Source organism: Zosterops lateralis (assembly GCF_965231275.1).
Source record: "Zosterops lateralis genome assembly, chromosome: W".
Taxonomy (NCBI): domain Eukaryota; kingdom Metazoa; phylum Chordata; class Aves; order Passeriformes; family Zosteropidae; genus Zosterops; species Zosterops lateralis.
In genome coordinates, this window is record NC_139801.1 from 30680196 (window position 1) to 30701816 (window position 21621).

Here is a 21621-nt window from a genome sequence, read left to right on the forward strand (position 1 = left end):
ACTCCCGCAAAAAACCTTTCCCCTCCCCGTCTCTCTCCCAAACCCCGTCCCGCCGCTCCGCCTCTAGCCGCGCCCCCAGAGTTACATCACCCGATCGGACCCCTCCCATGGAACGCCCCAGACCCCGCCCACACACAGCCGGTTCCCATGCTTGGGATTTGGAGGAAGAGGGCTCTGGGAGTGAGAGCCCCCGCATCCCATCTGTTGCTCCGGTAACCTACCGGAGTGTGAACGGGGGCCAAGCCACAAACATGACCTGGCAGGCGATGCCACAGCAGGCCATTAAGGATTTAATGAAAGCATTTTAAAAATATGGATGTGATAGTCCATATTTCCAAGGACTTTTAAGTACCCAGCTAGCCGGAACAGTTGTTGTCCCATTCGATCTAAAGCATCTATTCAGATGCCTCCACTCACGAACAGAGTATCAACTCTGGGAGGCTACCTGGAGGGACTTATTAACAGAAGTGTTACCTGAATTGTTATTAAATCCTGACACTGCTGAGGACATCCACAAAAATAAAATTAGCATGCAACACCTAATAGGCGAGAGTGACTGAGAAACCCCTGAAAAGCAAGCCTCTGACATCCCAAAAGTAGTGTTGAAAAAGGTAGCATGCCTGGCAGAAAAGGCCTTTCTTGATATGCGGCCTGCTGGGCCGTTATAGTATTATTTAGATATTTTTCAGGGTCCCAGTGAGCACTACCTCAAGTTTATTGAGAGGTTGACTGCAGCGGTGGAGCAACAGGAGGATGACTACCTCGCCAGAAAGTCGGTGGTGAGGTTGCTGGCTTTCACTCATGCGAATGAGGTCTGCAAGAGAGCCATGCTGACCTTGCCCAAAAAGCCAAAGCCCACCCTGCAGGACTACATCCAGGTCGTGACAGAGGTAGTGCCCATGATGACACCGGCACGCCCTGGAAGAAAAGACCCTCACCACCGGACGGTCGCTGCTGCCACTGAGACCATTGAGGCGTTACCTGCAACACAAACCCCTCGCACGCCAGGGCCAAAATGCGACCCTCTAGGGGGTCTGCTGACAAGCTCTGTGCGTTGTGCGGGCAAAAAGGGCATTGGTGGCAATCATGCCCTCTCAAGGAAGAGTTCCAGCGTTTTAGGGAGGGCAAGGAGGGTGCAAATAAAGGAGTGCAAAGAGGGCAAGACCCTCACAAACAACAAAAATACTAGAGAGTGAGCGCGAGGCCACCCAGTGTGAAGATGAAAATTGGGTGGCCCGAGGGAGGGGGGAAGAAATGGGAAATGAGGGACAAAACATTACCGGACATGACTCACCAAACCAGGTTTTTCCTCTTCCAGCAGGAGATCGAGGTCCAGCACAGGATCTCGAACTGGAAGAAAAATTCCCAGAAAAGACTCAGGATCCTCCATTGCAGGATCCACCACCTGACGTGACTGATAAACAATTTTTGCCTCCTCCAGATACATCCCTGACAACGATTGATCAGCAGGTGCCCTTTCGCCTGGCCCTCGTCTCCCCGTTGTGGATTTGAGATTCTGAGTGGCACACTGCAAAGGTCGCAAGGAGCAGAGGTACCTGGCACCTAATTGGCACGAAATATGTCGTCGTGGGGGATTGTAAATACACCCCGCCAGAGATAGAAATCGCTCCTGGAAAGATGAACTCTGACCCGGAGTGGTTTGTTCTCTGGCTGCGCTGCACGTGCCTGCCGGTTTTCCTCGCTAAGGGGCAAATTGTGGCACAATTGATTCCTGACCCACAGCCTTGGCGAACAAGAAAACACAACTCAGGCCCACAGGTAAACCCAGTCATCGTTATTGATGAAAACAGGCCTGAGGAAGAATGCCAACTAAAGGTGGGTGGGGAGACCAAGACCATCACAGGTCTCCTAGACACGGGGGCGGACATCACGATTGTCCCTGAGCACATGTGGCCGGCACATTGGCCTCTGCAGACTGTAGTGGAGCAAGTCGAAGGTGTAGGGGGTTTGCAATTGGCAAAAAGGTCCAAAAGCATGGTCCAAATTGAGGGATCCAGGGGACAATTGGCTAACATCCGTCCCTTTGTTTTGAATTACAGTGCACCCCTGTGGGGGAGAGACGTCATGGCCCAGTGGGGGGTCACAATTGGCTTTCCAGACCCTCCGCAAAATTTTCGGGCGGCGGCCACTGAGAGGCGCCCTACCCAGAAACTGAATTGGAAAACAGATGAACCAGTATGGGTGGAGCAGTGGCCGCTTTCCAAACAAAAATTAAAGGCGCTTGAGGAGCTCGTAGAGGAGCAGCTATGCAAAGGCCACATTGAGGAGACCACGTCCCTGTGGAACTCCCCAGTTTTTGTTATACAAAAGGCAGATAAGACCAAGTGGCGCCTCCTCCAGGACCTCCGACAAATTAATAATGTTATAGAAGATATGGGTTCTCTCCAGCCAGGGATGCCGTCCCCAACCATGCTGCCCCAAAACTGGAATTTGGCTATGATTGATATAAAAGATTGTTTCTTTCACATTCCTTTACACCCTGACAATGCTCCTCGGTTTGCTTTCTCGATTCCAAGTGTCAATCGAGAGGTGTCGCCCTGAATTTCTTGCCTGTGAAATTTTGTGCCTTTGCAGCAGCTTTCTCATGCTGCTTCACATAAACAATATTGTATTCTTAGAACTTTATCTATGTGTTTACATATTTCTTCTCTAGGAGGAGGAATGTGATTGATGGTCAAGCCCACCAATGATGTTCATAAGGTGGTGACCCTTTTGGCCAATCTTTGGCCTTCTGTACAAAATGTATATAAGGATGGAGTCAGACATTAAAATATATTCATAGCTGCTTGACCTGCTGTGGCCTGCGTGTCTTTTGTGTGTCCAACATAGCGACATCTGGTGACCTCGCGTGTGAACTGCACGTCGGGTGGACCCTTCCGTGTCCAGACTGCGTTTGTTTCCAGTGTGGAGATTGCATTTGCTGTGTGGCTGAGGTAACGAGTGGTAAGAGAGATGGTCTCTTCCCTGTCCTCAGAGGATGATGCCCTCGTGCTGGACCTTTGGTTTGAGGTCCTACGGAAGAAGGGAATCTATGTACCCCAAGGGGACGTCCACAGGTTGTTTTTTTATGCTAGAACCCATGGTTTCTTTTGGAATCCTGAGGTCACTTTTTTGACGGCAGAATGGCAGTCCCTGGGAGACGAGCTGCTTCAGGTTTATACTGAAGAGGGGGGCAGGGAGTCTGTGAGGTTGTTGATTACTTGGAAAAGGCTGGGAGGGGCGCTGGGTATTTTGCAACCTCCCGGTTCTGAGGCCTCAAAGGATGACTCCAGCCTGAATTTTTCTTCCGGGCTGGAGGCCAGGGGAAACGGTGAGGCTGTTTCTCCTGTTCCTGCTCCTCGCAGGCGGTGCTGGAGTGCGGAGGCTTTACTGGATACCTCCCGCGCCCCTGCGATGTCAGCGAGAAAACCGATTCCCGCTCCACGCAGGCGCAGCAGTGAGGGCAGCTTGCCCTCCGTCAGCGTAGCTGCTGAGGTGGGCTTGGAGTCCCCGGTGCGGACTCCACCTGTACCCGCGCCTCGTAGGCGTTTGGGTGCGGGAGATTCCGGGGCTCGTGGACGCCCTGCGGAACCGACGCACCTGAGTTCTGAGCCGCGGAGGCGGCGGGGGGCTGATCCCTCCACTTCCCCCCCCTGTGCGTTCCCGGCGCTGGAAGCGCCGAAGGCGTGCTTGGACCGGGAAAACGGGATGGTGACTGCGGACTGTCCGCATTGTGGTATCTCTACAAGATACCCGGTGGAGGAAGGTGGCGCAGCCCCGGAGGCGCACGGCAGGGATCGGCAAAGTACGCGCAGTTCCAGGCAGCCTGGAGCGCAGCCGCGGTCCGCGCAGGGGGGCGCAGCCTCGGAGAGCGAGACGTCAACCCTGCAGCGGGGGCGCCGGACCACCACCATTGGAGTCCGCGCAGCCGAAGGGACCTTGTTGGGGGCGATTCCAATACCCCCCCCCGAGTCTGCGGCTCCGCCGGACAGGAATCCTGGGATGGGGCGGCGTTCGGGTTGTCTTTGGGCGGTTTAGCCGAAGAGCTTGTCGCCCTCCCCGAGCCTCCCCCGTTCTCGTGGGGATCGCAGCCGCTCCCCCGTGATTTCTTCTCCTCCCGAATCGCCCGCGCCTGTGAAGGCAGTGCGGGGCAGTGCCACGGCGAGGCGGGACACGCTCCGCCCGGTGCTGTGCTCCCCCCCACCCGTGAGCCGGGGCAGCGCTTCGCGCGCCGCCGCCTCTGACGTTGAGGCGGCAACCAGCCCCGCGGTGTTCACTTTTAAAGGACGGGATGGCGCAGCCGATGATAGACGGGTGTTCTCCCATGGCACGGAGTCTCGGGACGCTGAGTCCCCTTCAGGTGGTCATTGGACCCTGCCCCCATGCCGGGTGACGGTCCGGCCGCGAGACCGCGCACGGTTTTGGGAGGATGTCCGCGCCAAGGCTGAAGCTCTGAGCAGCCGTGGTTCGGCACGGCGCCCCCTGCAGGGCAAGGATGAATCCTCTAGCTCTGCTAGGGCTGCGAGACGGGCTCTCCTCCCTGTCCCTGTGGAACGTGCGGGACATGATTCAGAGGACGATGATGGTTCGCCAGCCAGGCTGCAAGCTTTCCCTGTGGTGAAAGATGCCGGCCGAAAGAAACATGCCCATTTGTCGTGGCAGGCACTGGTTGATCTTCGCGATAGGATTGGTAAACACGGTCTGGAGTCTCTGGAGATGATGCACACACTACGACTGATAAACACAGACGTGTTACCTCCCTATGACATTCGGTGTTTGGCCAAGGTTCTTTTTCAGCCGGTCGAATATGACATGTTTGAGTCTAAATGGACTCAATTGGCTGAAACTGCTGCAGCACATAATCGGATGGCTCGTCAGGATGACCCTAGGTATGGGGTCGGGCCAGACGTGTTGACGGGTGTAGGTGAATTTGCTGATGTGAATAAGCAGATTACCTATGAGCCCTTGGTGCTGGAGCAGAGTCAAAGACTTGGCATGGCAGCATTGGTACAGACAATGGAGGTGACTGCACCGAAGCAGACATTTACCACGATTTTTCAGGGAGCAGATGAACCTTTCTTGAGGTTTGCAGATAGGCTGACAGCTTCAGTTGAGCGACAGGTGGATGATTTCACTGCCAGAGGTGTGTTGCTCACCACTGTGGCAAGGAGCAATTGCAATGCAGAATGCCGGAAGATCATTGAGGCCTTGCCAGGCAAGCCCTCATTTATGCAGATGGTTGAGGCCTGTTCGAAGACGGGCACCACTGGTGGTAAGGTGGTTGCCTGGGCTACCACCCAGCAGCCAATTTGGAAAGGGCAGCAGGGTGGGAAGCAGAAATGGGCAAATGCTCAAAGTGGCAAGAAGAAAGGAAAGAAAGGGAAAAAGGGGACCACTGTTTCGTTTTATTGTGGACGCTGTGGACGACCAAATCACGTGGCTGATGCTTGTAAGGCAACGGTTCATGTGAATGGTCAACCTCTGTCGAGCTTGGGAAACGGGCGGCGGAGCGCGAAGGGGAAGCGCGCGCAGACACAAGTGTCTTCTCAATCCCCAGAGCCGATGGAGATCTGCTGGGCAAGCTCACAGCCAGCACCTGCGGTTCAGCAGGCGTAGATGTCTGCACCGCTGAAACGGTTGTCCTGAAGGACAGCACAGTGCATAAAATCCCCCTGGACGCCTTTGGTCCTCTGGGTGATGTTTTGAGTGCCCTTCTTATGGGCAGATCTAGTACCACCATTCAGGGTATCATTGTGCATCTGGGTCTTGTGGATGCAGATTACACGGGAAGGATTTATGCCGTGGTCTCCACGTCCACTCCTCCCCTCACTATCCCTGAGAAAACAAGAATTGCTCAACTTGTGCCTTTTAAGTCCTCTGTTCCTAGGGCAGAGAGTCAGGTGAGAGGAGATGGCGGCTTTGGATCCACTGGACCGCCTCAGGTCTTCTGGACCGACGTCCTGACCAAGAAGAGACGTCCTGAGAAGACATGCACCCTGTCCCTTCCTGGTGCAACGCCATCAGAAATTCATCTCCGCGGGACCCTTGACACGGGCGCAGACATCACGATTGTGTCCATTGCTGCATGGCCCCCGGATTGGCCTTTGGACCCAGTGCGGATGCCTGTTGCAGGACTGGGAGGGACAAAGCATTGCTACGTGAGCCAGAAGCCGGTGACAATCACGAACCCAGAGGGTCAGGCAGCTGTTGTCCGGCCCCATGTCACCAACACCCCTGCCAATTTATGGAGGAGGGATGCTCTGGCCACGTGGGGGGTGCGCATGGGGACGGATTTTTAATTGGGGCCACTGTGTCGAAGGGCGCAGTGTGTCCGACGCCTCCTATACGGTGGCTGACGGACAAACCCATTTGGGATCCTCAGTGGCCCCTTCCCCAAGATAAATTGGTCGCCCTTCGTGATTTGGTGCAGGACCAGTTGGACCAGGGTCACTTGGAGCCTTCTACCTGTCCCTGGAACACCCCTGTGTTCTGCATCAAAAAGAAGTCTGGGAAATGGAGGCTGTTGCAAGACCTCCGAAAAGTGAATGCAGTGATGGAAAGCATGGGGACGCTGCAGGCTGGTATGCCATTGCCCACCATGCTTCCAGCAGAATGGCCGGTCCTTGTTGTGGATCTGAAGGATTGTTTTTTTACAATTCCTTTGCATCCTGATGACAGACCGAAATTTGCCTTTTCAGTGCCAGCAATTAATAATGCTGAGCCGGCAAAACGATATCAATGGAGAGTTTTGCCGCAAGGCATGCGAAATTCCCCGAGCCTGTGCCAATGGTATGTGGCCCGAGCCTTGTCTGGAGTTCGTAGGCAGTTTCCTAATGCCCAAATTTTTCACTACATGGATAATATCCTGGTGGCTGCATCTAGCCAGGATGAGTTGCAGAGGATTCAACCTCAGCTGATCCATGCTTTGCATTCTAATGGGCTGCAGGTGGCTCCAGAAAAGGTTCAGAAGCAATCTCCCTGGAAGTATCTGGGTGTCAAGATACTGGAGCGTACGATCCAGCATCAAGAGGTGCAATTTGAAAATTCAGTGCGCACATTGAATGATGCCCAGAAATTGGTGGGTGTCATCACTTGGTTGCGTCCGTATTTAGGACTGACCACAGGACAGTTGTCTCCTCTGTTTGATCTGTTGAAGGGGGACACTGATCTGAAATCACCTCGGACACTGACCCCAGAGGCACGTCAGGTGCTGGAGGAGGTTCAGCGAGCTGTTTCAGCTTGAGAGGTTCATCGCATTGATCCCTCCATTGATGTCACTGTGTTCATCACCACTCCAGATTTACATCCCACAGCCATAATTGGCCAATGGAGTGACAAGTGGTCTGACCCCTTGCATGTCCTGGAATGGGTTTTCTTGCCCCATCAGCCGCAGAAGACGGCAACGGCATTGTTCGAGCTCATTGCTCGTTTGATAACCAAATGCCGGCAACGGTGTTTTCAATTGATGGGTGTGGATCCTGCACAGATTGTGCTCCCGGTACCACGGGAAGATTTCGACTGGAGCCTTGCAAACAGTGTGTCACTGCAAAGTGCTCTGGAGAATTTTACAGGGCAGATCACTTATCATCTGCCCAGCCACAAGCTACTGCAGGTGGCCAAATCCACACAAATTTCATTGAGGCCCAAACATAGCCAGGAACCAGTGCAAGGATCCACCGTCTTCACTGACGGATCGGGAAAAACAGGGAAGGCCATTGTCACTTGGAAGGATGGATCTGAGTGGAAGGTCCTGGAAGGCCACGAGGACGGGTCAGCCCAGTTGGTTGAGTTAAGGGCTGCCGTCATGGCTTTTCAGAAATTTTCCCAGCAACCCTTCAATTTGGTCACGGATTCCGCTTATGTGGCCGACATTGCTCAGCGGTTGGGTCATTCGGTATTGAGAGAGGTCAGTAATCCTGCCTTGTTTCATTTACTGGAGACCCTGTGGTGTGCACTTCAGGACAGGGTTCATCCCTACTATGTTCTGCACGTTCGAAGCCACACGAATTTGCCTGGATTCGTAGCGGAAGGTAACGCGAGGGCTGACAGGCTGGCTAACCCAGCGTGGGTAGCACCTCAGCCTGATACACTCGCGCAGGCCAAGGCATCACATGGGTTCTTCCACCAGAACGCGCATACGCTGCAGAAGCAGTTTCAGTTGACACCAACTGAGGCCCGTGACATCGTCGAGTCCTGTGATGACTGTCACGCGGTCGCTGCACCTTTGCCAGCAGGGGTAAACCCCAGGGGCCTTAAGGCCTTGGAACTTTGGCAGACAGATGTTACCCAGGTTGCCGAGTTCGGCCGGCTCAAGTATGTGCATGTCACGGTGGACACATTCTCATCTGCTATGTGGGCTTCAGCTCATGCAGGAGAAAAGGCCCGTGATGTCATTGCCCACTGGAGGCAGGCCTTTGCTGTTTTAGGCATACCTTCTGCTGTCAAGACCGACAATGGTCCTGCTTACACCTCACAGAGTTCCTGCAGTTGTGGGGTGTTTCTCATAAGTTGGGTATCCCTCATTTCCCCACCGGCCAGGCAATTGTAGAACGCGCTCATGGTACACTCAAGCGTGTTCTCCAGAAGCAAAAGCGGGGAATGCAGGGTGAAACCCCACACAGTCGGTTGCAAAAGGCTTTGTATACAATTAATCACCTTACGGTGCCACAGAACTCAAGTAACCCTGTTTTCCTGAATCACCACCTTTCATTGCAGGCTTCGGACGAGACGCATCAGCCCCGAGCGAAGGTCCGGGTGCGAAATCTAGTCACCAAGCAATGGGAAGGTCCCTATGACCTTATCGCTTCGGGGCGAGGGTATGCTTGTGTCTCCACAGATACTGGAGTTCGCTGGGTACCTGCAAAGTGTGTTCGTCCTGACCTGAGACCGCAGAGACAGAATTTGGCCAACAGACAGCCAGGGGACTGTGACCAACATGAAGGTCAACAAGTGGAGGAACCACTGAGTGATGACTCTGATGTCGAGGTCGCAAGTGATCACTCCGATGACCCTTCCACAACCAGAAATTGAACATTGTTCATTTTCTTTTTTTGTTGTTTTTTTTTCTTTTTTAATGGTAAAAGGGTGAGATGTCGCCCTGAATTTCTTGCCTGTGAAATTTTGTGCCTTTGCAGCAGCTTTCTCACGCTGCTTCACATAAACAATATTGTATTCTTAGAACTTTATCTATGTGTTTACATATTTCTTCTCTAGGAGGAGGAATGTGATTGATGGTCAAGCCCACCAATGATGTTCATAAGGTGGTGACCCTTTTGGCCAATCTTTGGCCTTCTGTACAAAATGTATATAAGGATGGAGTCAGACATTAAAATATATTCATAGCTGCTTGACCTGCTGTGGCCTGCGTGTCTTTTGTGTGTCCAACATAGCGACAGAGAGGCCCCGAGGAAGAGATACCACTGGAGGGTTCTTCCTCAAGGATTAAAGGTGAGCCCTGTGATTTGTCAGTGGTACGTCTCTTCCCTGCTGTCCCCTGTACGTGCAGCTGCACACCAGGCCATTATCCAGCATTATGTGGACGATGTACTCGTGTGCGCCCCCAATGACGACCTGCTGGCCCACGCACTTGACCTTACAGTGTCTGCACTGGTTGCCGCAGGGTTCGAGCTGCAAGAATCAAAAATTCAAAAGATGCCACCCTGGAAATACCTAGGACTCGAAATCGGGAAGCGGACCATTGTTCCGCAAAAATTGGCAATTAAAACCAAAATTGAGACATTGGCAGACGTCCATCAACTGTGTGGAGCATTGAACTGGGTGAGACCTTGGTTAGGTTTGTCAACTGAAGACCTAGCACCCCTTTTCAATCTATTGAAAGGGCGAGAGGGGCTGAGTTCCCCCAGGTCACTCATCCCAGAGGCGCAGAAAGCCCTAGAAAAGGTCCAAAACATCATGTCCACAAGGCAGGCAATTTGATGCAACCCAGATTTGCCTTTCCGATTTATCGTCCTCGGGAATTTGCCACATCTTCACAGTGTCATCTTTCAATGGGACGAAGGAGTTACCACCATCCCCAAAAAGGACCGAGGTGGGAGAGATCCTCTTCTTATCATAGAGTGGGTCTTTCTCAGCCACCACAGGTCCAAAAGAATGACAAAGCCACAAGAATTGATGGCGGACCTAATCCGGAAGGCCAGAGTCCGGATTAGGGAACTGGCTGGTTGTGACTTTGAATGCATTCACGTACCAATTCAGATAAAATCGGGCCAAATTACAAAAGCTATGCTGGAACACCTGCTTCAAGAGAATGAAGCTCTTCAATTCGCCCTTGACAGCTACTCAGGCCAAATTTCGATTCATCGACCCGCCCACAAAATTTTTAATCAGGATGCTCAATTCAAATTGGCATTAGAAAGCATTCAGAGCAAAAAACCCCTTGAAGCGCTGACAGTTTTTATTGATGCGTCCAGAGGATCCCACAAGTCTGTGATGACTTGGAAGGACCCTCAGACTCAGCAGTGGGAGTCAGATGTTGCTGAAGTGGAAGGATCCCCTCAGGTTGCTGAGTTGGCCGCTGTCGTCAGAGCCTTTGAGAGGTTCTCTGAACCGTTAAATCTTGTAACAGATTCGGCATATGTCGCCGGAGTAGTCTCCAGGGCAGAAAATTCGATCCTACAAGAGGTGTCCAACACAGCACTTTTCAAGCTGCTCTTGAAGCTAGTAAAGCTAATCTCCCACCGAGAGCAGCCATTCTACGTGATGCATACAAGGTCACACACGGATCTGCCGGGGTTCATTGCGGAAGGTAACAGGAGGGCAGATGCTCTTGCTGCCCCTGCTGCGGTGGCTCCGTTGCCGGATGTTTACCAGCAGGCCAAGATCAGCCATCAGTTGTTCCACCAAAATGCGCCAGGACTGGTCAGACGGTTTCACCTGACCCGAGACCAGGCCAAGGCCATTGTGGCGACCTGTCCCAGCTGCCAGCGGCATGCTGTACCAACCTTGCATGCTGGAGTTAATCCCCGTGGGCTGTGCAGCAACGAAGTGTGGCAGATGGACGTGACGCACGTCTCTCAATTTGGGAGACTTAAGTGCGTTCACGTCTCAGTGGACACCTTCTCTGGTGCAATCTATGCTTCTGCTCACACAGGGGAGAAGTCTGGAGATGTCATCAAACACCTGCTCCAGGCCTTCTCTTTCATGGGCATCCCCAAAACAATTAAAACCGATAACGGTCCGGGGTACACATCCAGGGAGTTCTGCAGCTTCCTGCAGCAATGGGGAGTGGAACATAAAACTGGCATCCCCCACTCCCCAACGGGTCAAGCAATCGTGGAGAGAACTCATCAGAACATCAAAAGAGTCCTCAACCAGCAGACCCAAATTCTCAAATTGGAAATGCCCCAAATTTGCCTCGCCAGGGCCTTGTTCACCCTGAATTTTCTAAACTGTTCCTTCGAATCAATGAATCTTCCCATCATCCTCCACTTCGGCGGAAACAAGGATTTGAAAGAACGTGAACGGCCACCAGTTCTTGTCAGGGACCCTGAAACCATGAGGACAGAGAGTCCTCACGATTTAATCACTTGGGGACGTGGCTATGCCTGCGTCTCAACACCCGAAGGACTTAAATGGGTGCCGGCCAAGTGGGTGAAACCCTATGTTCCCAAGGTCTCAGGAGGCAAAAACCGTCAGGTGGCTGAAGCGTCCTGGAGGAGGAAAAAGAAGGTCCCATGTCCGGACAGTGAAAGGTTTCCTCCCTCCTTCCAGATCCCTCTGTGGTTCTTTTCTAATTAATTTATTTTGCTTTTTAGTTACAAATCCTGTCCAACCAAAATGTTACACCTGAGAGCCCCGTCGCTGTCCCGCGTCTTTCAAATCGCGGTTGTCCTTGGTCTCTTTGGATGCACCATCCCGTGGATCGTTCCTCAGCCGAAGGCAAATGTGTGGAGGACCCTCGCAAAGGCCATAGGGCAGGATCACATTTGCCTGTCCCAAGGCTCGGCCGAGGACCCGATTTCGTCCTGTCTGGTGGGGATCCCATTTAAAGAGGCCGAGTATCCCCCTACTCTCCTCAATTTTAAAGATAAGTACAATAAAAAAACACCTGGTCGCCAATCCCAAACTCTGGAGGAGTTCCACCTCCGAAGGAAAATCAAGCTCCCTGTTACCAACCCCCTGGTCCTGTGGAGAGATTGGGTTTCCACCTCCCTTCCCTGGGCCGAAAGTGAGCCTCAGGAGCTGGAACTCCTCGGCTCATCCCCCGCCCCCTTCTGCATGTTTATCCCACCACGGGGCCAGGAAAAGACCTTTTCCCAATTTATACAAACCAAAGATGAGTACCTCGCCAACACGTGGTGTGATACCATTACACACGTAAAAATGGCCTCAACCCCAAGTTCGGTTCCCCTTTCCCTCCCCAAAGGCACCTTCCTAATTTGCGGCGACCGTGCATTTGCTGGCATCCCCTCTCATCTCACTGGAGGTCCATGTACATTAGGCAAACTGGGCCCGCTCTCCCCAAATAAAACACAAATTATGGATTGGTTTGTTAAAAATTCATCTATGCATGCACCAGTCAAAAAAGGGGATTTGGCAGATCCCAACCTGGACTGTGAATCGGAAATTATCCACTGGTCCAAGGCCAAGGCTACTGCCATAACAGTATTTTTGCCTTGGGTCTCAGTGGCAAAATCAATGGGAGAATTAAGCCAATTAGAATATTGGGTAGCTAAACAGGCAAACCTCACTTCAAATGCCTTATCGGACCTCCTTCGAGACGAGGACATAACCAGACAGGCGACCATTCAAAATCGGGCAGCCATTGACTACCTCCTCCTTCTCCACCATCACACCTGCGAGGAGTTTGAGGGCCTCTGTTGCTTCAATCTATCATCTCGAGCTGAGGACGTCCGTCAATCCATCACAAAGATCCGAGACATGGTGCACGACATGAAAGAAGAGACCAAGGACTGGTTTGATAACATCTTTGACAACTGGGGACTCACAGGTTGGATAGGGTCTGCTGTTAAGACTGATTTGTTAATTTTATTTTTGCTTTTAATTGTTGGGATAGCCTTTGGACTCATCAAAAAATCCACAAACAGACTTGTTGCCAAAGCCACCTCCAAGCTAAGAGTGAACCATGTTTGGACGACTTCTCCTGCTCCTGAAGAGATTGAAATGCAAGACTTGCCCCCAGAAGAAGAAGATGAGGAAGAACTGAGCTTTGAGGGCTTTGTGCCCAAGGCTGAAGGGCAATGGCCTGTTGCCTTTGAGGAATGGCCTTCCGATCAGCAGTGGTTCGGGGACCTCTACCCCGAATCAGAAAGTGACATCCCCCAAGCCCAGTTCCACTCATTCTAAAATCCGTTCTTCAAATAAAATTCAAAGGGGGAATTGTGGTGGTGGGTTGATGAGCGCTGATGGTTATCCTTTGCTAATATGTTATGTGTTAATGTTGAATAGTTCATGCCTTGTTACCCCTTATTCTTCCTATTCTTAAGACCAAATGGCAGTTACCTGTCAATCTTATTGTTTACATGGCACCTGTTCCTGCCAGTCAACCAGAGACCTCTCCCAGTGTCTGGAAGCTTCTAAGAAGAGTCCTGGGTGATTGGCTGGAGCCAGGGTTTCCCCCTCCTACAAGTTAAATTATGTACCCTGAATTCCTATCATTGGTCCCCATGCTCTGCTGTCCCACGTGTTCTTTTTCCCCCTTTAAAAACTGAACCCTTCAGGCGCTCGAGGTCCCTCCGTCTCTCCTGCTCTCCATCTCTCAATCTTGGAGCCTTGGCCCTGGGGTTGGAATAAAACCTCAGTTGCTGTTTCATCGGAGACTCCCGTCTCTCATTTCATCTGCGCCTTAGCAGTGGCTCTGTTTCACTGACTCAAAGACCCCCAAGTTGCGGTGGTGCCAGGGCTGGCTGGAGCCAGCAACACCGGGAAAACCACAGCACCCATGCAGTCTACAGTATCTGAAAAGTAAGCCCAGACCACACATAAAGTGAGGAATATCAAAATGATACAAGACTCAAACTTCTGCTATTTTTTGTACCAACTGACATCACATTAACCTTTTCAAACTTCACTTTTGAACACAACGGAGACAGAGGCACCCTGTGGTTCTGGGGGGTGGGAAGCAAGGCAGGTGCATATATATAAACAGCATGAAACCATTCTGTGGCTACACTGTTTAGTATAGGTCATATAGGTCTAGCAACAAAGAACTAATAAGCCTCCTGATCTTTTCCACTACATGAAATTTACACTCCAGGTGCCACTATGCTGTGTCTCTATGTGTGCCTTTGGCAGATTTCAATTTGATAGCTTCCTTGCAGCTCCCAGTAACAACTTCATTAGTCTCTGCTGCAACCTCTAGGTCACCTGCTGGACCACTTCTGCTGTGTTCTGAAGAGATCTGACCTCCAGGCAGTATTCAAAACAGGAACAGAATAAACCAGATATGCCAAGCTCAACCCTGATGCTCTGCTGTCTGGCCAATATACCAAGAACTTGTCAACTGACAATGGCAGGTTTAAGTACAAGTAGCATAAAATTTGAGTTTTGTAGCAGAATCAAAAAATTCTTTCCCAAATTTCATCTGTGAAACAGCATGCAAACAAAATGGCCTCATTACACCATTTGCACAGTTGTCCAGTAATAAGGATTTATCTGTACATGGAGAATAATTTGAAGGATAGCAGGCTATGAATTCAAAGGTCGGTACTGAGTCTTGATAATCCTCCCACAGGGGAGCTCTTAGAGGTGTTTCATGTGAGATGAACTGAGAGCAGATACTCAGAATAGAGTTGTCTTATTTTGGAACAATAGCTCCTATACCATGAGCACCTTGGGAATAGTTACTTTGAGTCCACTTTCCACTGCAGCTTTAGATAAAAATATCCTATGCTTCCAGCTGGTATGTTGTAGAGCATTGAGGCAGTAATTTAACCACCTTTTGGTAACACTGTCTGTTTCTTTATAGAATAGTCTTCTTGCTTCTAAAATGTACAAGGAAAAGGAAATAAAGGCTTTTACTAGTTCTTCTGGGAATATCCAGATTTGTGTCAACCCTCTATGGCTACATACTATAAATAATTCATTACTCATACAAAAGGGCAAGAGTGCTCCCAAATCTTATTAACTTGATGTTTCTTAATGTCTTTTAAAAACCTGCTTTATAGAAAATATCACAGCTATATTTATATTTAGCTCTGCATATGTGTACATCTTTCAGATTAAACAGAATGCTTCCAGTTTTAATTTCCCATGGGATTTGAGCTTCCTCTCTCCAATTTCTTATTAACAGATTGGTCACAGAGGTCCCAATTTAAGACTACGGATAAGATATATTTAGATTCCCTGTTCTAAATCCACTGATTATAATACAAACTATTTTTTATTTTTTGTATCAAAATACTCTCACCAACTACAAACTTTTCTTTCAAAATACTTGTTTAAAGAAATCAAGAAATGAGCAAAGGATGACTAGAGAGCACCCTGAGGGTAACACAAGACCCTTCTGTCTGCAACAGAGAGTGAAAATTGAGATACGCTCATACAGACTTCAGGAGGTTTGAAATGGGTATAGAAATCCCAGGAAAACATGATCTTTTAAGAAACTGTCAAGTTGCCCCTAAGCTGGGCCATTCAAATAACAATTATTCACACTTCTCTCATGTTTTTGTCTGCAGCCAAGTATATGAAAGGATTAAGAAAATTAATAGGAGTTAGTGGTAAAATTATTAAAATAACAGTTAACAGAGGCCCTTATGTGAAGTTCGAGTTGTGTGTTTATAGGTTAGGTTAATTTTTAGTAGAAATGTGATTTCAATCAGAAGTCAAATTTGGTTTGTACCACATCCCAAAGATGGGCTTTTCCTAAATCTGCTCAGGTAGAGGTGAAAGGAAAAAAGTGAACATCCTTGATTTTTCACTGTGGTATCCATCCTCCTAGCTAATAACAGGCTTCTGTGCAGTCTAATTGTCTTGGGCTTGTTTTGTTGGTATGTTTGCTTTAAAATAAAGAACAGTAGTGAGACAACTTAGAAGTAACAAGTAACCCAAAAATTTGCCTGCGTTGTTCTTAATTTTCCCCATACTGTTAGCCTGAAGCCCTCTGGGAAAGGTGAAACAAACAGCTGTCCTGGCTCCATACAACCAGAATCTACTCCTACACAGCCAACTGCAAGCATGAGGAGATTAAGAATCTATCACAAATACCCTGGGCTGGCAGCCCTGTGAATTTAAAGTGATAAGATGAAGGGGCCATTTGACAGCAGTTACAGATCTCTTCAGTAACTGACCCCTCAGTAGCTGTGAATTTCTACATAAAACGCTGTGGGCTATAAACAACTACAACACTTTTCCCCCTCTGTAATTCACATAATTCTCACGGTGGAAACTGGTGGTAAGCTGCATCCTCACTGAAGTCTGTCTGTATAGTCAATATGTGATGCAATAAACAGTGTGATGAATACAGACTCTGGTCCAAATGGGAAGCCCCTATTGCAATCATCGGCTGTGTTAACACAAACACCCATAAATCTGTTTACTCTTTTATACATCTGGTTTGCTCAGAAGCTGCTTTATGTGCCATACAACCATTTTCACATAGATACAAACCACATAAAGAAGTCAGGCTTCATGCAGCAGAATCTTATATTTAATAAAGAGCTATTTTTCATACATACCTACAGATGCTGACATTTCTTCCCACTGTAGAACAGTGTCCTTTGTGAAATGCCCATTTATATCAATGTAGACACCTTCATCTTCATAGGTGAGCAGGAGCTCCATGCCGCTGGTGTTTGGGAGAATGATAATGGCATGTAGGCAAATTGTCCCCTGGATCTAGAATCATATTTTACTAAGATTTATATCAGAACATGGACTGCAATTTCAGTGATGACATTTGTTATGAATAAAATGGGCAGAGATAATATTAATCTCCTTAAAATGCCTTTATTAATCAGCTCTTACAATAGTTGCTCGAGGGGTTTCTGGCTGCCCGTGCGTGCCGTGGAGGAGGAGGGTCTTTTCAGCTGTGCTGCAGGGAGTTGAGCAGAGCTGGAGAACCCGCCCCTCGCTGGGAGTAAACTCAAGGTTCTGAGCCTCTTTTTGTTTTCTTCGGGGGTCTCATTTTTGGTTTGGCACTTTTAACTTACAGCTAGTAAGAAAAACCGGAGAAATCAGTTCTTTCGATACTTTAGGGTCTACACGGCTTAGCATTGGTTCTTGTGTGTTTTAATTTTACTTAGTTTTATTTTATAAGGGGTTTCTGGTGTTAAAAGGGGTCCCGAGATGCATTTCGGGGTCTTTGATTTGCATGCAGGGGTTGGCTTTTGGGCAGCAGGGGCTGCGGGCTTTCATGGCATTCAATATGGCGTTCCGGAGGCCTCGGGGTTGGGCAGCACTAGGGCTGCTAGATGTGGCTGGCGTGGGTTCCCCCCTCTTGGAGCGGGGCGGCGGCCCGGGCGCGCTCGGGGACGCGGCCCTGCAGGCCTGTGGACGCGCCATTCAGCAGCGGCGGCTGGCCGCGGGTGGGCTGAGCCACGTGCGGGCTTTGGGGCTACTCTGCGACTGGACTCGAGCCGGGTGGGCGGCATGGCGGCTGGAGCCACGCTGGGGGAAGGCGGCTTTGCGGAGGCTGGAATTCCTTGTGCCGGGCTTGGGGGGGGAGCGGCCGGCCCCTCTTTTTCCCGCTCCGGCGGCGGCAGGGGTGGGCGGCTGGAGTCTTTGCGGTGGGTGGGCAGCTCAGCAGTCTCGGGGACACTGGGAGCTAGCTCCACAGTGGCACGGGGGAACGGCCGGCTTCTCTTTCTCTTTCACTCTGGCAGCGGCAGCGCCGGCCGCTCCGGCGTGGGGGGGGGGCGGGGAGCTCGCAGTGCTGGGCTTCTTTGAATGGAGTTCTCGAGGTTTGTTTTTAAGGTAGTCCGAGGTTTGGGGGGGTGCAGACTCCCCCTCTTTCAGGGCGGCATGCAGCCCACTTTTGGGGTCTGGGGGAGGGGCCTGCGGGCGGTTTCCAAGCGACCAGGCAACTTCACTGCCCCCCCCCCCCCTCTCTAGGGGGGGCACGGAGGTGGCTTTTTACAAAATAAACATTTAAGATATTAATACACTTATTATATGACAATTAAAGGTTTCAGTTTTTCAAATTTCATTTTTTTCAATATCCCTCATCTTTCCTTTTGATCAGGTTTTTTTAACCTGCATCAACTTATTTAGGGTAATATATTTTTTTGTGACTTTTGATACTGATTATAGATTTTTTTCTGCTTTATCAAGTGTTTTTGTACTAGAGGTTAGTTTTAGTACGCTTGCAGGCTTTTTGGGGATGAGTTTTAGAATTTGAAGACTTGTCTGTATGGTGGAGGTTATAATTCGAATAAAGAGGAAAATTATAATTACACTTAAGATTATAAATCCAGTTTTTTTCCCACCAGGCTTTCTCTAGGGGTTTAAAATTGTTCCACCAATTGACATTGACTTTTTTCTTTTTGGGATTTTTTTGGTTCTTTTTGGGGTCTCAACTTCACTGGTCCAAGTTTGGACTTTGCTCATATCAGTCACAGCTTGGTTTTGTTTTGTCATTTTTTGCCTAATTTTTGGGGCTTTTTTTTTTTTGAGGTGCTTTTGGTGTTAAAAGGAATCCGAATTTGGGCTACATTTTTGACTACTAGGGACTTTTTGTAGCTTATTTTTTTTATTAAACTAATAACCAAATTTTTACTGAGAGGTTTGCTTAGCTAAAACTATTCTCTTATAGAGCACTCTCCAGTTAAGCCTTGCTCAAAGGTGGCAGTATTTTTTTATGACTAATTGTTTTTTCTCATCCTGACAGGTTGAGAGTTGCAGATCAGCAAAGCAAGTGTGGTTTGGGTTGATATAAACTTCTATTGAGGACTTGGAGTTCTTCTCATTATTGATGAGGGAATGCCTCTCTGAACCAGCTCCTTTTTTGGGTCAACTCATCACCCAGACTATCATGAGTCCTCCCAAGAGTCCGGTACGAACCTTTCTCATTTTTTTTGGTCTCATCTGGGCTTGCCTCTTGGTTTCAGGAGCTTTCTGGGTTCAGTTTCTAGAGTTTTTTTCTCTTGCACTTTCACACTTGGCTGTTAACTTTTAGGTAGCTTTCTTGGGGTATGCTCTATGAGAGATTTTTAAATTTTTGTAGTAATTTTCTCAATAATTTATAATTTATACTAATTTAAAACAACAAACAATCCCACAACTTTTGTGATTGATATGCGCTTTCAGTAACAACATTATAACAATGACAACAACAAACTTTCAACAACAATATCACAACCACTAATACAAGCAGTAAAAAAACCCCTTTTTGTATGCAATATTTGAATTATGCAGTTTTTTGGGTTTTCTTTGAAGGTTGTTTTTGAAGAGTTTGAATATGAAACAACAGTCTATGGGGGATGATGTTTTGAAAGGTTTGTGCTGGACAGGATGTTTGGAGGTGGTACAGCTGGTTTTTTTACTTTGGTCTTTAGCAGCACCTGGAAAGGACTTATATTTTGGGGTTAATGGAGTAAGGGGAGACGTTTGGGGATTTTTGGATTTTGGTTTTTCTTTCTTGGTAACCTCCTGGGTAAGGGGGTTAACAAGAATGGAAGTTTAAACATCATTTTATAAGGGGAAGCTTTTATGTTACATTGGGGCCAGGTTTTAATTTACAGAAGAGTTAGAGGCAAACAAACAGCTGAGCCAATTTAGCTGTGTTTTCTCTATTAATTTGGTTTACACAATTTTGAAAGTCATACATTTTATGACTTTTCAAGTTTCATCATCTTTTTTTTTTTAATATAATTTATAATGTATCTTTCTCTCTCTTGATTGCTTCATCAAATGATATCTTTTGGCAATTTCTTTTTAGGTGCCCTATTCCTTCACAATAGAAACACTTGCGAGTTTCTCCTTGTCTTTTAGGGGTCACCCAAGGTAATAGATTATTTCTTTGCTCTCTGACTGGCTTCCTATCCTCTCGGTGGGGTGAACTCTGGTTAGATACACTTTCTCTAGCCACAGCTACCATGATTTTTCCCTTTGTTATGTTTTTTTCTTCTTCCCTTCTTAAATAGACTTTTAAGGCTTCTCTTAACAAGTCATTTATTCCTCTATCTTGCCAGTCTTCCATTTTTTCTAATTTTCTTCTAATATCTGGCCAGGACTTGGTAACAAACTGCGTTTTAAGTAACACCTGGCCTTCAGGGCTTTCTGGGTCAATATTAGAATATACTCGGAAATTTTGCTTTATTTTGCTCAGCCAAGTGGCTGGGGTCTCATCCTTTCCTTGCATACTATCAAATGCAAGTTTTGAGTTATTGCTTCTGGGGACTGACTCTTTAATTCCTTTGATTATCAAATTTCGATAATCATCCATATTCCTCCTGTCTTCTTCCCTATTTGGATTCCACTTTGGGTCACTCACTGGCAGTTTATGTTCACCTGAGGGCCCTATTCTATTCTCCCTTTCCCAAATCCGTATCCCTGCTGTTCGAATCATCCTTATCTCCTCGGGGCTAAATAAAATTCTGAATATAGAATTTATTTCCACCCACGTGAAAGTATTGGGACCCAGGAACTGATCTACCTGTTCAGCCACTCCCACTGGATCTTCTACTAAGTTTCCTAGTTCCTTTTTGAAGTTCCTGACCTCTAAGGCTGTCAGAGGGGCATTTACAAATCCCACCCCTCCAGCAACTCCGCCCATTGGAACTTCTCTCAAAGGAAAAAGCTTAGCTTTTGATCTTGTGGTATAAGAATGTCCCTCTGGATTATTTTCAGGGGGACGCTCTATGCTTGGGGTGGGCAAATTCGGTTCCCAGTTTGCAGGTGGGGCTGGAACCATGGATGGCAAGGGAGAAAAAACATAGCTACTGTTAGGGGAAACTGGGGGTATTTCTGTTGTATAGAAGGGGTTAGTACTAGATGGGGGGAGACTCACCGGAGGGCTGGTTAGGGAGGGGGCAAGGGTATCGGTAGAGGGAGGAATAGGGGAATTAGTTTGAGGGATTTGAGGGTGGCTTGGGGCTGAAGGTAGGGGGGAAACAGGGGTTACAGTTTGGGGAAGTCGGAAGGGGTTTCCAGGGGGAACCTGGGGCATATCTGGATATGCTGGAGGGGGAGGTAAGTAACTAAGTGGATCCCAGATGGGGCCATTCTCTTCTTTATCACTCTTTTTTTCTTTTTTCCCCTGTAACTTACAAATCTTTATGTTCTCTCTATTTCTGCTTTGTTCTTCCAAACAAGCAGCATACTGCACTTGTTCTGATTTTCTGTCACCTTGGGCTCTCAGATGCTGATTTAACTGAGCACACATCCAAGGGTCTGTTGTTCCGTGCCATGGCCATTCTCCAGGTAAACTCAGAGTAGGCCATACCTCTATACAATAATGGATCATCTTGATTTTATCTAAATTTCTAGTATTCTCCTCCCTGTCACACTGTTCTAACATTTTTCCTAGTGGGCTCCCTGGAGGGATGTGTGGTATTTTCTCTTTTTGTGTTTCAGCCTCTCTAGGCCTACTTATCCAAGTACCCATTCTCACTTGGTAACTTTATTCAAATTTCTTGAAAGCTCTTTTACTCACACTTACTCGATTCACACTCACTCGTGAGCTCTGGAAGCAGTTCGTATGAC

The 21621-nt window shown here is 48.6% G+C and overlaps 1 protein-coding gene across 1 annotated transcript in view; it reads right to left on the bottom strand.

Annotated features, from left to right (window-relative positions):
* Nucleotides 1-21621, bottom strand: part of LOC310922247 (mitogen-activated protein kinase kinase kinase kinase 4-like) — a gene marked incomplete at both ends in the record, with an annotated part of 106171 nt that overhangs the window by 8501 nt on the left and 76049 nt on the right. Inside the window, 1 exon segment of the mRNA XM_083882703.1 lies at nt 16656-16815. Within this exon segment, the coding sequence (XP_083738829.1) occupies nt 16656-16815 (160 nt within the window).